The following is a 17854-nucleotide window of genomic DNA, read 5'->3' on the forward strand; positions in this document are numbered from 1 at the left end:
TGTGCCCACAGCCTGGAGACGGGCAGTTAAGAGTGTGACCTGAGGCAGAGAGGTGTGTTCAAGTGCACTCTGCTGCCCACTGGTGCCAAAACCTCCATGGAGTTTCTTGACTTCTCTGTGCCTCAGTTCCCCCACATGCATCGCTGTGAGGCTGAACCGAGATACTGCACACAAAGGGCTTAGCTCAAGGCTTCCCGAGCGCTCCCCAGGCCAGCTCTTCTCTGGGCCAGCTCTTCTCTGGGCGGCGGCTACCAGGTCTGCAGCTCTGACGGCAGGCCTCACACCAAGAGCTGCATGGGTATCATCTGATTTCATCTTCGTAGCAAACCTCCGAGGAGGTACTATTTTTCTCATTTTCCAGATCGGAAACAAAGGATCGCAGAGATGAAAACTTCCCCAGGGTCACAGAGCCAAACGGGCCACAGCCAAGACAGAGACCCAGCTTTTCTGATGCCACCCTTCACCACGGCATGACCATTTCTGAGCAAGTACCCCCTCCCCACTCAGACTCCAGCCCCACGACACTTCCTACAATTCCTGACTGGTCGACACTCTCCCTGCCTCTCACACCTAGGCTTTTGCCTGCTTTCTTTCTTCTATTTAGAAAACCCTGGCACAGTGGCTAACCCCTGCTTAGCTTGCTGGACTGAGCTCTTGAAGCCGAGCCTCTCCTGGTCAAGACACCGTCCCCAGGGTCCTGTGCTCCCCGAGCCTGCCTTTGTCCTGGCTGACCCCCATGCTGGCCTGCCGTGGGTTGCCTGGCCATCTCTCCCATCCGCCCACAAGGCCCTCGAGGAAAGGGACCAGGACCCACTCTTTCTGTATCAGTCTACACAGGCCTGGACACATTTGCTGAGTGCGTGATCTTCAAAAGCCTCGATTCTATCTCTCAAGGCAAAAACAGCATCAGAACCCTCCAGAGAGAATGGGAGAAGCTGGCCCAACTCCTAGCTCTACAGATTTCTAGCTCCGGGACCACCAGTGGGTCAATTCCTTAGGCCTCAGGTTCTTATCTGTAAAACATGACTAATAATTCCTCTGTCCAGAAACATTTTAAGTATTGAGAGATAATGTAGGTGAAAACTCGTCCGGGGCTAAGCTCCAAAAAGAAACAATTAAGAGAAGGGATCCTCCTATGAAATACTGGAAAAACCTTCCTGATAAGAGGGAATCTCTGGATGAGATTTTGGCAGTAATAGATTTCAGCAGTAATAGATTTCCAGTCTTTCTGTCTTCCACTGTAACCTGTGTGCTTACTAGAGACGCCGTGCTGAGGGCTTCACAGGGCTGACTGTCACGACAGCCCCATGAGGTATGTCTATTTTACAGCTAAGAATACTGAGGTTCAGAGAGATTAAGTAAACTGAGCCACAGAGTCACAAAGCCACAGAAGCCACAAAGTCACAGAGCCACAGAATGTGAACCTGGGTTGGTCAGACTCCAGTGCGTTCTTCCCATGCCATAGAGGGCTCTGGGGGTCCAGACTGCCGGTGGCTCCTTTAGTTCCTACCTCTGGATCCCTTGGCCAGCATCATATTGAGAGCCTGGTTCTGCTTCCTCAGGAAACAGATCTCTGATGTCAGAGAATTATGCAGCTCTGATCCATAAGCAAAAGCATTTGTAGAACCTATAAAAATATACATAAATAGTGATTTATGGTCACCAGATCAATATGGATGGAACATGTTTTAAACAACGAGGAAACACAACATGCAATGGAAATGATTCCAGATGAGGTATCACCAGAGCCCAAAGGGAAATGAGAGTGAGCATGAAAGAGGTGGCAAGAGCCGCCCCCCATTCTTACCTCCTACACATGAACTGAGGTAAACAGGTTCGTTTCTGCCCTCCCCAGCAGACAGTACCTCTACCGCTCCTACTCTGAGCTGAAAGTGGAGTCATCCTCAACACTGCTCAACCAAGCGAACGTGACTGCTGGTTCTTCCTCCCAAATGCCTGATGCTGGCTCACTCTTCCTGTCCCTGGAGTTCAGACCTTATCAGCGCGCCCTGAGCTTGCCTCCCTGCTACTCTGCCAGTGGGGCTGCGCACAGTCCAGACATGAAATTCTCTGATAAGAAACACTAGACGGCCCTCCCCTGCGAAGACAGACAATCGAACAAACCAAACACAAGGTCCAAACTTCAGATCTCCATGACTTCACTTCAAGCTCACACACAACCCTCTCTCTCTCCACCCTCGACTCTAGCATCCTCGAATGCAGCTGGACCGGGCCACGCCTGTGCCCCCACACACTATGCGGTCACACATCTCCCTGACTTTGTAAAGTGAGGTCTTTATTCCCTGTGCCTAGAATGCCCAGTTCCTTCACCTCCACCTGTCAAAACCACACTCGTCTTTTAACTCTTAGCTCAAGTTCACTGTCTAGTCTAAGTATTTACTAAAAAGATCCGGGTCTGAAGCCAGACAGACTGGGTTTGAGATTACTTACAAACTCTGATCAGTTTAGCTCAGGCTGTGGTCCATCTCCTAAAATGCTACCCCTTCCTCTGGCCAGACAGCTGCCCTGAGACACACCCCCCTCCAGCTCTCTATTCCTGCGCCATATATGACATCCAGAGCACGGGAACATAAGACCCTCAGGAGAGCACTGGGCTTTCTACACGGGGCCGGCAGATGCTTCCCTCCCCGCCTCCCTTACCACCCCACAGAAGCAGACTGCTTTCCTAAACTCCAGGACAGCTAGAACATGAGACCTGAAGGGAAGCCTGCTGGAGGCTTCTGGGAAAGATTTCGAACTCGGATGAAAAGAGAAGGACATGGGCGCCTGGGTGGCTCAGTGGGTTAAGCCGCTGCCTTCGGCTCAGGTCATGATCTCGGGGTCCTGGGATCGAGCCCCACATCGGGCTCTCTGCTCAGCAGGGAGCTTGCTTCCCTCTCTCTCTCTCTGCCTGCCTCTCCGTCTACTCGTGATTTCTCTCTGTCAAATAAATAAATAAAATCTTTAAAAAAAAAAAATAAAAAAAACAAAACAAAACAAAACAAAACACATGAAAAAAAAAAAAAAAGAGAAGGACAGGGAGGAGCCCTGAGCCCCACCATCTTCATTCCGATGCTGTTGACACTGTCCTGAGAGGAGGTGATGCTCAGAATGACCACGGTCCTCGTGGAGACGGACCCCAAGTCCTGCCAGCCTATCACTGAGCCAGTAAACCTGCCTGGAACTGCCTGTGTCTGGTTCTCTTGTTAAGTCAGAAAATATAAATCGCCATTGTTTACACCAGTTTTCACTCATATTCTGTTCTCTGCTGCTGCAAGCATCCAGGTACACAACTGATTACAGGCGAATATTCAAACTCCCCGTAAGGACGGTAGGACATCAGGCCTCCCAGAAGACAATACGGCACATTCTCTCCGCTCTCCAGCACCACCTTTCCCCATGAGAGTGATTCACAAATCACAGCGCCATGTAATTTTTCATTCCCGTGTGTCTCTCCCTGACAATCCCCTCTACTCTCCCCTATGAACTCTAGTGTCTTCTCGGAGACACCTGGGTCTGAATCATGGCTCCGGCTTCTTAATAGCTATATGACCTCAGGCCCGTCACGTTACTTCCCTAAGTCTCCACTAGCCCAGTAAAAATGATCCATGTTCTTATTATTACTGCTATTATCATTTATGTTAACATCCTAACGGGTGGTGCATTGGAGCCAAAAAAAGGACCGAAGCGCCCTCTGGATGAACAGGAACAATCCTACAGAGGAAGTCGGCTCTGGCCACAGCTGTGGGGGCCACTTCTCGAAGGAAGAGTCGGGCCAGAGGCCAGAGCCGGACAGAGCCTGAGCTGGCGGGGTGTCCTCTGAAGGCCATCACTACCAGCTCCTCCACCTGATGACAAGTTAACCCGCGAGGTGACAGTTTTTAACAACATTCTGCCTCAGCATCACAAGGAGCCCTGCCTTTCTCAGACCTGCTCCCAAGATGAACGCCTCACAGCAGGGGGTTGGCGGAGCCACTTTTATTCCCTTGTCTTTCTAGAGGCTGTGACAACAGGGCGAGAACAGCATGTCTTTCCAACACTGTAAATACTTTATGAATGTCTTTTTGTAGACCTTCCCATCAGAGTGAATTACTCTCCAGAGCAACAGTGCCAGCCCCATTGTAGCTGGTGGCCATTCGAGCCCCCAAATAATTCTATAATTGGATTTGCCAGGAAAAATGTAAAACAGAATGAATCTAATTCAGGCATTACCACGAGTGAATGTGAAGGGCCCAGGCATGTATTTCTTCCCTGCGTTTCATATGACTAATGACTCGGGTTAATCAATTTCCCTGGGGGTGAGAGAGAGGGCGGAAGCAGGACGGGGGCGGGAGGCAGAGAGAGAGGCGTGGATCCACCCTGGACCTCACAGACCACAGCACATCAGCACCTACATGGCTCTGGAAAGACCTTCTACGCAGAGGGCTGTGATGGGCCAGGCAGGAATGAGAACTGGACCAGGCGTCCCAGGACTCAAGTGCCGCCGCCACTGAGTACATCTTGCTAGAACTGTTATTTCGTCTCTAAAAACGTATGCGTCACCATTTGTTGCAGGGCTCTGTGACGTGAAGCTAATAATGTTATACAAAATAAAAGGGTAAAATAACATGGTAATGACAAAGAAAACCACCACTTACTGAGTGAGGCACGGAGCAAGGCCCTGTTGAGAGCACTGCTTCACTGAATCTCAGGGTGGCTCTGTTTTATAAAATAATTAAGTCTGGAAGAGGCGGGGGGACTTGCCCAAGTCCCAGAGCTAATAACCAGAAGACCTGGGGTCCACACCCAGCTCAGTGCAACTCCCTAACAAACTCAGGCTTTTCCTGGGGCACAAAGCTGCTCTCAAGACACAGTCTTCATGGAATGAAAACAATCTCTTTGGAGCAATAAGGAAAGATGCCCAAAACACACTGCTCAATGAGAAAAGGGACAGAACGACAGACAGACAGATACGAAGTATTCTAGGTGAAGGAGAAAATAAGCATATGCATTTGTATCTGCATTGAGAAAGCCCTGTTAGCATGTGGAAGACAACTAACAGAGGTAGGAGGAGAGGAGGGAGCGCAGGACGAATGGTGCAGAACGGAGACAGTGAGCTTCGCACTGGGTGAATGTCTTCCTTACGGGAAAAATACATATTTTTAAGTCTTTCATGGAAGGACACCATTCAGACCTAACCGAGTTTCCATACAGGCATACTGGCAACCTCGTGGCCGGCCTGTGAGACTCACCAAACTGCTAACAAGCTCATACTTTTAAGGTCCATTACTGATGAAAAGACAAAATACTGCCCTGTTTTATTTTAAAATACCTCTACTTCTCTCCAGCGACCAAAGTCAGAAGAGGAGCTGGCCCCGCTCCGGGCCGCAGAGGCCAGCAGACCCCTTCAGGGCGAGGGACTGTGGGGGTCGCTCTGTCCAGTCAGCTCACCTGACTCATCGCCACGGGATAAAACGGGGATGATTCTCCCCACTTTATAAATAGTCTGCAGTGTTTAGCAAGGTCACCGTGGAGGCAAGCAGCGAGGTCAGGATCTGGGCTGAAACCTCTCTGGCCACCAGTGAGTGTGAAGCTCACCAACACACAGCAGGCGATCCAGGCAAGTGCGCCCCAGACGAAGCCCTCGCAGGCGCACACAGCCCTCTGGGGCGGCTCTCCCTTACCTGGGTCGAGTCCAGACCCTTGCCGTTCCAGCTGTCCCCGAAGCTTCTCGTTTGTCTTAATAGATTCTTCTAAACGTTTCCTCAGACTTCGAATTTCTTGAATATGTTCCATTACTAAGTCTATAGGAGGGAGAGTTATTTTTAATTTAAAGTCTGAAGCCCCCAACAAATTGAATAATTTACAAATTATGCAAGGCTCTTAAAATTCCAAGTCGTGCTGGATGTATTCAGATCGTCGGTAACTGGCAACACTTTCCCGGGCTTGGTGAGGCTGAGCGACTGCCCACGGCCCATGGACACAGTTCTGTAATGGTTCTCTGCAGCCCTCCACGAGCAGGGAGTTCTATATCACATGGAAAAATTATATTCCATACAATTTTAATGCTAACTCTAATGCGGCCCTTTATTCTTCTAAATATCAAATATTAATTTAAAACTTTCCTCATGGTGAAACTAACAGATCACTTTCAAGTCTGTCTGAATTGCCTGAGCGTGGATTAAACCACTTTCATAATGAATCCAGATATTTCTTTGAAAGGACTATGTTTATCCATTTATCATTTACTCAGTTGAGACTCAAAAACAAAGCAAAACAGTAATCCCAGAGCTCGTGAAAATGGTAAGAAGTGTGTACTCTCCAGAGCACATCCTGTTCGCGTGAATGTAAATGTGCGTGACTTCTGGGATCTATTTTTATCATCAGCCTTAGAAAGGTTCTTTTCCAAAGTCTTTCCTCAAATAATTCTACTTCCAGGAATCTACTCAAAGAGATCACCAGAGATACTGACAACCACTTGCCAGAAAGCATGAAAATGTTCATCTGAAGCACTATTATAGAGCAATAAAAACTGTACATGACTCAAATTATTAAACCAACTGTATTACATTACATTGCTATGATGCAGTATTCTACAGCTACTGAAATTATATTATGAAGACCGTATCATCTTACAGAAAAATACAGATACAAAATGGATTATTCAGCATAATTATAACATTTTTAAATTTTAAAATTTGCAGACAAAAAAGACACATAAACACAAAATAAGAAAATCTATCCCGAGATATTAACAGCAGTTGCCTTTGGGTGGTAGAGTTCAGGTTTTTCAAAACTTCTGTATTCTATCTTTTTTTAATTTATTTATATTTTTTCAGTGTTCCAAGACTCATTGTTTATGCACCACACCCAGTGCTCTGTGCAATACGTGCCCTACTTAATACCCACCACCAGGCCTTCCCAACCCCCACCCCCTCCCCTCCAAATCCCTCAGTTTGTATTCTATCTCAGTGTAACATTTATTCATACGTAAAAATTTAAGTTTCCCAAATTTTCTACAATGAGCATGCCCTATTTTTTCAGCCACTGCCACGTCTCACTTTAGCAAAGAATGAAGGATGCACAGTTGCAATCTGGAGGCAGGTTTCTAGAATCAGTGTTTAAAGTATAGCCACATCAAGTATCCAAAGCCAAAATTAATGTCTTTAATTCATCAATTACGGTACACTCAGTATGTCTTCGTAATGTTTGTTTTAAAACATTATACTAATGTTATGACCCAGTTTTAATTCCTCCAAAATGACTTTCGTTTAAAAGTAGTACAATGTTACAGATCTTTTCCTAATTAAATAGTAATTCTGCCATGAATCTGAATGTTTATGAGAAGACTTAATTCCCAGACTTCAGCTATCTTCTATTAATGCCAGAAGTGTGGCAGTCATTTGGTGGGATGCATGAGGCCCTCCTGGCCAGCCCAGGGCCGGAAAACCCTGTGCAGCAAACTCCTGCCACACCTCCCGCCCCTGCCCTGCAATTGTCCAGCCACTAGTCAGGTCCGAGTGAGGCAGGAACTTATCTATTCTGATCGCAGTCCTCCTCGCTGGTTTATATCCACATCCCACGCTGCAGGCTTCTTGGTTAAAACGGTTCGCAGCACCTGCCACTGTGTCTGTCCAGGAGCCAGACTCATCATCAGGGCTTAAGGAAACATTCCCAGTCGAACTGGACACCACTTATTAATTATGCAGCCCCAACCAAGGAGAAGGAAACACTAGATGCATCTTTACAAAATGGGAGAAAAATATCTGTCCCTCCTCTAATAAACATCCTTCCGACAAATGCTAACTCTTTAATACCATAAATCCTGCAAGAAGCAACCAGCAAAAACCGTGTGTGTATCTTTGGCCTAGTAGTTCCACCTTACAGAATCTAGGTTAAGATAATGTACCGAAATAAGGGGAAAGCTTCATGTTCAAAGACATTCCCTGCGGCAGTGTTCACAATTGTGAAATTTTAGAAATGACTTAAATGTTCAGCAAAAGGGGAACATAAGGAAAACTGCAGTTCAGCCATTCAACGGACTATTCTAAAGCCACTAAAAATGATGGTATGTAACAACATGTCAGAAAGCTTATGATAGAATGTCAAGTGCAAAAAGGAAAAACACTAAATTATCTCTCTACTTAGAATATAAACATGACAAAAGGAAAAAACAGATGCACAGACCAAGAGTCTGAAGAGAAGCAAACCAAAAAAGCTAAGAGTGGGCTTATTAGAATGGCTCCAGAGCACTGCCCCCCCAGGGAAAGTGCCTGCCAATGCACAAGGAGGGCGTGACAAGCCCAAGGTCATGAGTCACCAGAATCATAAGACATAAGGAGATGCCTAAAAGGTTCTGTATTAGAAATAAACCAAGACTGGCGTGGCAGACATGTGGGAGGGTAGAAAAAAGAGAGGCGGACAAAAGAAACCGAGAGCGAGGTGCCCAAACTGTAGCAGAAGGGTCTGAAAGAACAGGGGTCCCACATATTCCCATTAAGTGATCTGGCTTGCTGTACTGTTGACCCTCACGCCCTTGTAATTCCTCCAGCCCTCAATCAAGGGTGTTCCTCCCACAAAAAAGAGTCTCAGGGGTTCTTGGAAATGGACTGAATTCCTTGCCGGGCTGATACAGTGCAGAAGGAAGTGCAGCTAAGGACAGGAAAACAACTCATGGGTCTGACCCACATGAGAAGAAGGCAGATCAAAGAGCCTGAAATAACCGAGAGAAACCTAGTACGTAGAAACTCACAGAAATCACACAAGGATACAGCCAGAAACCCAAAGAAAGCAAATCTAGGTGAGGAGCCCGGCTAACACCGCACTTCTATGAAACACGGGTATTTGTTGCTCTGAGTATTTTCAAACTGTGCTCCTCCAGTCCCACGGTGTCCCAGAGGAGCCTCAGGAGCCGCTGTAGAGGACAAAGTCTCACCCATATCTTAATTACATATTAGGCCTCCATATAAAGTTCATCTGAAACAAAGTGGGGAGTTGTTGCTAAAACAGACTTTGAATTTTTGAAAACAAGTTCTATGTGATCAGGTGTCAACAAAAAGCGTTTAGAGGGGCGCCTGGGTGGCTCAGTGGGTTAAAGCTCTGCCTTTGGCTCGGATCATGATCCCAGGGTCCTGGGATTGAGCCCCACATCGGGCTCTCTGCTCAGCGGGGAGCCTGCTTTCTCCTCTCTCTCTCTCTGCCTGCCTCTCTGCCTACTTGTGATCTCTGTCAAATAAATAAATAAAATCTTTAAAAAAAAAAAAAAGTGTTTAGAAAGGAGGTGCCAGCGTCTGACTTGTGCTCTGGATCCATTCTGGCTGCCTTGCATGCATAACCACTGGAAGAAAGGAGAGACCAGAGGATGTCAGCTAAGGTCCAGAATCTATACCAGGGGTCAGAAAACCACAGCTCCTGGGTCAAACCCACCCACCACCTATTTTGGTAAATAACAGTTTCTTGGAACAGAGCCACACTCATTCACTTACATTTTGTCTACGGCTGCCTTCTGCTACAACAACAGGATTGAGTAATTACAACAAAGACCATATGTTCCACAAAGCCCAAAATATTTACTATCTGCCCTTTCCTAGGAAACATTCGCCAATCCAATACCTCATACCTAATACCCCAACAGGAGGTAATCGAAACTACAAATACAGAGGAGGTAAAGGAGACCTCAGGGGCACGTGGAGGTTCCGGAGGCTGATGCTGCCAACTGAGCCCATGGCCCAAGGTCAGTGGCAGGACAAAGGGGCTGACCCAGTGGACAAAAGGTCACACCCTGAAGGGAAACACTGCAGATCACTAGAATTACAAAATATCCTAACAGGGGTTCAGGGGGACGGTGGGTGGTTAGGTAAGTGGGGCAGCTGTACAATTCCAAGCATGGGTCTTCAAAGTGACAGGATCTCAGAAGAGCCTGAAGGGAAAAACGGGAAATTAACCAGACTTGGAATGGACACAGAATCTCAGGGTCTGCCAGTCTGGTTTCTGCCACTGTTAGAAGAGCAAGGAAATGGCGAATCACATAATAAGTCATCATTAAGAAATAAAAATGACTCTTCCCCAATCACCAACACTTTCAACAACCGCAGCTTTCCCCAGTGATAAATGAGAGTCTGAATGACCAGCTCTGGCCCTGCCAGGATCTCCCTCCATCAGACGAATATTCAAATGTCACTACAATCTGCTTACTCAGGCAAGATGGCAAATTACTGTTTAGACCAGGAAGCTTTGGTCGCCTCTAAAATGCTGAGCAAAGCTTAGCTTACCTTGAGAAAAATGGTTCGTCACTACCGAGGTCTTCCCGGTCTCGCTGTCTTGCTTCTGGTCTTGTGAGAGGACGGACGACTTCTCGGACATTTCATAGTCGGATAACACATGAGAGGCAGATGGCTCAGGAGACTCAGGGAGGATGTGCTGGTAGGTGATACCGTCTTCTTCCAACCTTCACCATCAGGATTGAGAGAGAAATTATTCCCCACACTAAGATCCCAAGCCAGGACCAGGACTTGGGAACACTTAAGGTTACTTGGCCCTTTGTAATCTCCCCGTATTTGCAACTTTGTTTTGGAGCCCTTTTGTTTCTCCAGAGCATTTTATTAGGGAGGACACTCTGAAACCAAAAAGCGCTCAGTGGGCTTGAGTCTGGAGCCAGTGAAGATGGGGAAGCCACTGTCTGACTCATGGGGAGGGGCCCTCTGCGAGAGCACGAGTCAGTGCCCACTCTGTACTGGGCGTGTTAGACATACAGTCTTACTCAGTCCCCACAGAGACCCTTTGAGCTAGAGAGGACTATCCTGCAGACTCGGGGAGCCTGAGGCACAAGCTTGCCCACAGTCTCACCACTTGAGCCCAGGTTTGTCTGTCTCTGCAGCCCTAGGAGAATGCGGGAGGCCAACCCAAACCCATGAAGTGGCCTTATGGGTTTAAAAATCTCAAAACCCTCAGGGCCCCCATGCAGGTCCCAATGCTACCACTCTGGCAATCATCTGATTAACCTGTATTTCCCAAGAGCCACCTGAACCATAAGGAAAAACACCCTGAACTGGGTGAAAAGCCCACATGAATCTCCATTATAGATAAGCTCCTTAATTTAAGCTCTTTTTTCCCTTCTACTTTTTCCTATTACTTCTTGTCTCATTATTCATGAGCTCAGACAAGAGCAAAGGACTCCAAAGCTGCAACGCATTCATTAACAGGTAAACACCAGATGCAACTTCACTCAGACAGTGTGATGGATGCACGGGCTTGCCGCTGCCTTGCAAAAGTGCCGAATGGGCCAAGGGCACCCATTTAATTAGCTTAGGAGTGACCCGTGTGAGTGCTAAGCCTACAGCGGAAAAAGGCAGAACAGAAGGAAAAGAAACCAACCTGTCAGGGATGGGAAGGGGGACACATGGCTGAGGAGGACTGAAGCAGGCTCCCTGCCTCCTTCCAGCCCCCTCTCCAAGCAACCACGGTCGTCTTTCACGACAGCAAATCTGATTTTGTCTGGCCCCAGCTTATTCTCCTTCAAAGACCCCCCTCTTCCCATAGTACAGAATTTGGACTCCTAACACAGAATCTGAGGACCAGCCCAGCACAGTCCCCTCTGCCTCTCCAGCCTCGACCCTCAAGTTCCCTGCACCAGCTCGCAGGGGCCACATCGCTCTTGCCTCATACACACTCTCCGACAGTCCCTGCCCCGGGCCTCTCACCCTTTAGATCTCAGTTAAGACTGTCTGCGCTCTGGGAGGCCTTGCTTGCCCTCTCCACAGCCCGCCACTGAGATGCGATCCATTATTAGGAGGATGGAAGTAGAGGGCTGAACGGGGAGGGATCTGTGAAAACACTGCGGTGGGAAAGGAGTGCTTCTTCTGAACATACAGATGCTCTGATTGAAATGTCCTCTGGTAAGCTGGGATGTGTCCCCACCTGCTTACTCTATGATGCTGTGGCCTTCGTGATGCCAAGAAAGTCCAAAACTCTGGTCTCTGTCTCTTTATTTGACCTCCAGAAGCCCAAAGGTCTGCTGCTCCAAAGAGGAGGGAAATACCCGTAGCACTCCCAACGGTCAGAACCTTTAAACCAGGAACCAGAGGGGGCGAGACCGTGACATTTCCTGTAGGCCATCAAGGCAAACTAAGGAAGTACACAACATATTTATTCCATCAACAGTTTTTGAATTCTAACTATGAGCCAAATAATTAAGGCGGAAGCAGGTATAGAGATATTCAAGACACAGTCTTTGTTCTCAAAAGGTAATATACAACAATAATAAGAGAACAGAGTCTGACAGATTCAAGTTCAAACCCCAGCTCTGCTTCTTAATGGCAAGCATGCAATTCCGACCCTTGTCCTAAAATGGGAACAGTGCTTGCATGGTAGTGTCAGCAAGGATGCATGTGAATGCCTAGGGTAGCAGCCAACACACACCAACACCCACCGTTCACGCTAGCTCCTTTCCTCTGTCGAGGAAGTCTGCGAGTGGAAAGACAAATGCAGGGCGTACTACAACGCCATGTGCTAAGTGCTGTAATGTGACAACATGCCAAGTACTACAGGAAAAATAACTGATCCTGGAATGCAGAAGAGAGACGGGGATGTTGGGGAGAGCCAGGTTCACTGCTATATCAATGAACTCTGAAGAAGGATTTTCAAACTACAGCAGGAAGAAGTCAGGCACAGGCTGCAGAACAGTAAAAAGTCAGGTAAGACTGAAGCATGAGAACACGAGAGAAAGAAAGATGGGTCGGACTGAGCAGGGCCTCAAAGCTCAGGCTAAGGCATCTGAAATTGATCCTGCAGGGCCCAGGAGCCAACAGGAGGAACGTGTCATCCTCGTCAAAGCACCAGGCAGACCGACGTCAGGAATGGCCCAAAACAACTGAATGAAGGCTGCAGGGTACACGGAGCAAACGCCTGCTTGTGCGCGGCCGCGGCCAGTTTCCTAAGTGTGTGCCTTACCCACGAGCAGCGGGAAACCAGCCGACCAGGAGGGAGCCGCCACACCCAGTGGACAAACCCACCCCACAAGCTTCTCCCCCATGCCACACGCTCACCTCTCCATCGCTTCGTTCTGGGGACTCTTGTCCACTTCAGCGGATTTCCCTGGGAGCAGAAAGAACATCAAGAAGGAGGAAGACGTTAAAAATAAACCAACACTGCACCTGTGGGACAAATAATACATTATATGTTCATTTTAAAAATTTGAGAAAAGAAAGAAAGAGAGAAAGAATAAAACCCAGTATTCCCTAATAATTTCTTGCTGATACACTTGCAGAGGCCCCATTCCATTTGCTTAAATACTCTTCGTAACCATCCTGGAAATTTAAAGGAGGATCACCAAGAACATACTCAGACCAGCGGCTGCTCCTTCAGCCCCGCTCTGGCAGCAGTTCTAGGAGGGAGGGGACAGGCCTGAATCTAAGAACCCATCCCCAAGGTGCTGCTAGGTGCAGGTTCTTCTCCCACCTCTAAAAACTCAGATACCAACAGAATACACGCTTGTTACAGGAAATGGGTAACGAACAAGAAAAAGAACGTAACATAACGTCCTCAGTACGGACGTGTTATGGATTTCCTTCCGTTCTTTCTTCCGTGTATTTTGGCATGGGTGACACTGTACGTGACTTCACCTTTTCCCTTCGTATTTCATTCCAAGGACGCTTCTTACTGAGTTTTGCCTTGGAAACCTAATTTGGAAGGACTGCATTACTATTCCACTGCAGGGAGGCATGTACCGTAGTTTCTGCCAGTCCCCTATTTGACATGTAGGTCATCTCCAATTTTTCACTTTTATAAGTCAATGAAATAAACATCTTTGTACATACAGCGTTATCTGCATGTAAATGATTTCCTAAGGAGAGACTCTCAGAAGTGGGATTAGCAGGAAGAGGAGTATATGAGTACAGATGAATAAGCCAGGGCCTGAGGCAGGGGAGGGACGACGAGAAATGGCGAAAGAAAACAAAATAAAGCTGAGAACGTAAGTGGGCAAAAGATGCACTGCTCTCTCCTGCACGGCAGGCTTTGCTGTTTGAAAGGAAACACAGGAGCCCAGGTTTCAAAGAGACTAACAACTTCATGTTAAAAATACTTCAGAACTCTGGAAATTGCAGACTGGGATGAGCTCTTTGAAGAAGCTAACGCGTGGCTAAAGAAAAAAACAAACCCTTCTCGAGCTGCACTTGAAAAATGAGACTATAATTAAACGGCACCCACACATTCCATTTTCAAAACTACTCCGAAAAGGGAAAGTTCTTGAACATCACAGCACGGAGGAAAAGAGCACCAGAGACTCACGCATTTGCCTTGTGCCTCGTGGACCCCACATGTGTGCTCCCCGGTGCTGCTATTGGAGCTCCCTCAACACCCCAGCAGGACAACAGTGGGCAGAGAGAGCCAGTGAGACATCCCGAGGGCTTGAACATCACCTGCCACTGCAGGGCACTGGCGGGCACCAGGAAGGAGTCACACGGGGCCCTCGAGATCAGGTGCCAGGCCCCAAGTATGATGATGACAACGTCCTCTGGCCTCACATCGATCCCACTGGCACAGCGTCAGGATCTCCGTTTAACAGTGAAGCGGAAATCCAAGAGGTCTGCCGTGTCCCCTCTCTTCCTCCGACATCCCATCACCTACTTCACTGTAAGCTCCAGCTAAGCAAGGGATCTGGAGACACTCCAGAGCTAGCTCAACCACAAATCTAGGTCTCGATCCTCTTGGTTACATCCTGACCAAAAACACCACGACATTCTAACACCCCAGAAGGTAGGGGGAGGGTGACAGGCCCTCTACTGCATAGAGGGGCTCCACGCCTGTGTCCTCTACACTCAAGAGGGGAAATCGCCATCTGCCTGGGGCAATTTCCCAGACACTGACTGGAAGTCCCAGGCCTCAAGACCACCGTGAACAGGCAGAGACAACTGTTGTTAGAACAGCTCAGCACTTTCCATCTCGCACCTGCACGGGGCTGCTCCCCAACATTCAGCTGCCACCCTGACGATGGGCCATCTGCCCAGCCCAGCCCTCCAAAGGGCTCAGGAGTCTACACGCACCAGCCATGCACATGACAGCGTCGTCTCCTGCTGCAGCAGACCAGCGAGCTTTCGGAGGACGGACACACACCTCAGCAACTTCACCGGCTAGGGGATCACTGCTCTGGGGCACGCTCTAAGCACTCTGGGACTCCTGACCATAAATTCATCGTGTACCTATCACAAAAACCTCTCTTCGATTCCTAACAAAATCCACGACCAGAGAAGGAAATGCCCTGAGGCCATCCAAAGCCCGGGCTTCTCTGTCTTCGAACAGGACATCCTGTGCGGAGCTGCTAATGACTCCACAATTATATTCTGCCCATTCCCCTGCCACGACGGAATGCTTTAAAGCCAAATGACAAATTGTTAGTGTGGGACTCACAAGGCCATCATGACAAGCGATGCACTGAATTCCATGGTGGAAACTGCCTTCACACAGGTGACAGGGTACCATCTGTCAGCCTATTCAGGAAGCTTAGGAAGCATGTCATGAAGGCGCTGCTCCCATCTTTCAGGCAAATCTTACCACTACACTGAAAGGCTGTAGAGTAGGTGGCAGTGACAGGGGGAGGGGGAACTTCATCCTTTCAAACAAAAAGCCTTCTACTTATCCAATCCATACCGGAACCAGCAAGAGAACTATCCTGCGCGACAGTCTTGTAACCGGTCGGCCCTTCCTCCTGCCTGCACTGATCCATCCCGAACACTGCCTCTGTTTGAAAAGCCTCTTTTGAAACAGTCCCCCTCATTCCAAATCCACCAACCGTACAGAACTCAGTTCTAATATCATAACCTGGCATCTCCTATGTGACCCAAATACTCCTCCCTTTGCATCCACTAGTCATTTGTAGAACGTATTTGCAGTTCCTCCCACATGCCTGTGCCTGATGCTGAGGGTAAGGGACGGACGAGGCTCCATCGTAACCTCAGTGAGTTCACAGCTGCGGGGGGATGAGGGACCCAAAAGACAAATGACACTACATGGCTGTCACAAGGGGTGGCACGAGATACCATGGGAAGGCCTGCAGAGGAAAGGAACGTGAGCCAGCCTGGACCACCCGGGACAATTTAGAGGAGGTGACCAGGGACACACGTCTGAGGCAGGAAAGAACTGCTGCATAAAAATACGAAGCTGCTAAGGGGCCACATGGAGGGCTGATTCTATGGATACTTAGGAAAGAGCTTCCATTTTCTCTGATCGCCTGCCTACCATGCTAATTATACTTCGCACACCCCCTTTACCACTCCTAAAATACCCTTCCCCAGTGATTTGCAATATGGAAGGTTGAGCTCTAATACCCTTTCCTCCTGGAAGCCTTCCCTTCGGAGCTCAGGGGCGCCTCATTCCGAGCCCCCACTACGCGGGGCCAGACAGAGTCAGAGGATGCTGAATCAAAGGGCTCCCGAGAGTAAGATCCAAACCACATAAAACTATCAGTATTGTCACCAAATCCTGACTGAACACTACAAGTACGGCCCCAGCTTAGTTTGGGAGCCAGGACAAAACAAGGCCCCCATCTTCCAGGAGTCTATGCCCTGAAGAAATACAATGTGCCCACAAGGCTTCGTTGCTGTCACCCCCTGTGCTCCCAAGAATGGTTAGACGGGATACCACACTTCAAATAATCTCATTTAATCCTCACAAATAACTGGGCAACATAGGTACTATTCCCCCCCACAGGAAATGTGACCATTAAGAGGGTACGAGAAGCATAAAGCTGGGATTTGAACTCAAGTCTTTCTGGCTCCAAAGATTCTGTTCTTTCCACCCAGCAAAGAGTGTCCATCACGAGGCCAGACACAACCGTCATAGGCAAGCTACAACCAACCAAAACAAAGAGTTTTGCATCTACTTGAGGTGAACAAAAAAAGCTTCCTAGAGGATGAACAGAATTCCTAGAAGAGAAGAGAAAGTACAAACCTTCTAGAAAAGGGACTGGTTTGAGCAAAATCCCGGAAGTGGGGAAATGCAAGCAAGGCCTGCAACACAGAAGTACCAGCTCGGACGCCCAACCGGGCAGGAGTGTGAGAGGCACCACATCAAGGCGGTCAGGAGGCTAGGCTGTGGAAGCAAACTGCCTGGGCTCAAACCCAGACTTGGCCACTCCTTGGGTGACCTCGAGCAAGTAACTTCCCTTCTCAGTTCCTCATTCATTCAATGAAGGTGATAAGTAGTAGCTACTCATAGGCTGAGAACATACCCAACACAGAACGCACAGCCTATAAAGCCCAGCCTTCCTCACCACTTCTCCATCATCATCACCGTCATTCTCGCTGAGCGGGGAGTGAGCGGGACAAGGCAGACTATAGAAGGCCTTGGAAGAAATGCATGGTGTAGGTTCATCCCCGCAGGCACAGGAGAGTCAAGGACCCCCACAACTGTCCTCTACCCATGTGGCTACACCCTGACACATGTGGTGAGCTCATGGGGGAAAGAGACCACCTCACAACCTCCTCACAACCTCCTCGGTACCCTCCCCAGTGCTGACTCAGAAATACCCGAGGAGCACACAGTATTCCTGACTTATGCTACTGGCCTCGGGAGGCACCAGGAACAAGGACACCATGGGACTGCAACACCAGCTCTCGATCTGCTTTGGGTCCCAGCGCACTTCAGGAATCTGAGTTATAGGTCCCCTCCCTGAAAAAAGGCACTCAGAAAATCTTGCAGGATTCTGGACCCTAGCGAAATCCCTAGCCTGCAAAGCTAGAAAAGATCCTGGCTCTGGTCCTGACGAAGAGGGGGAAAGCACACTATCATCCTACTTCCTGGGTTCTACCAAGTAAACATTATTAAAGGAAAGCAAGGATATGTACAAAGATTCCAAGACACTGTTCTTTTAATAGCCCCA

The 17854-nt window shown here is 48.4% G+C and overlaps 1 protein-coding gene across 7 annotated transcripts in view; it reads right to left on the reverse strand.

Annotated features, from left to right (window-relative positions):
* The window catches only part of CDK5RAP2 (CDK5 regulatory subunit associated protein 2), a 175095-nt gene that overhangs the window by 20483 nt on the left and 136758 nt on the right, over positions 1-17854 (reverse strand). For 6 of the 7 annotated variants that reach the window (XM_045082319.1, XM_004775639.3, XM_013047364.2 and 3 more), the window contains 4 exons: positions 13023-13071; positions 10251-10426; positions 5664-5783; positions 1511-1627 (listed from right to left, as the gene is read on the reverse strand). In XM_045082319.1, coding sequence (XP_044938254.1) covers positions 1511-1627; positions 5664-5783; positions 10251-10426; positions 13023-13071 — 462 coding nt within the window. The remainder of the gene's footprint in view (positions 1-1510; positions 1628-5663; positions 5784-10250; positions 10427-13022; positions 13072-17854) is intronic. The other variant, XM_004775640.3, reaches the window with a different exon arrangement.

The sequence above is a fragment of the Mustela putorius genome, unplaced genomic scaffold, assembly GCF_011764305.1.
Source record: "Mustela putorius furo isolate JIRA1106 unplaced genomic scaffold, ASM1176430v1.1 tig00000596_pilon_pilon_pilon, whole genome shotgun sequence".
NCBI classification, from domain to species: Eukaryota; Metazoa; Chordata; class Mammalia; order Carnivora; family Mustelidae; genus Mustela; species Mustela putorius.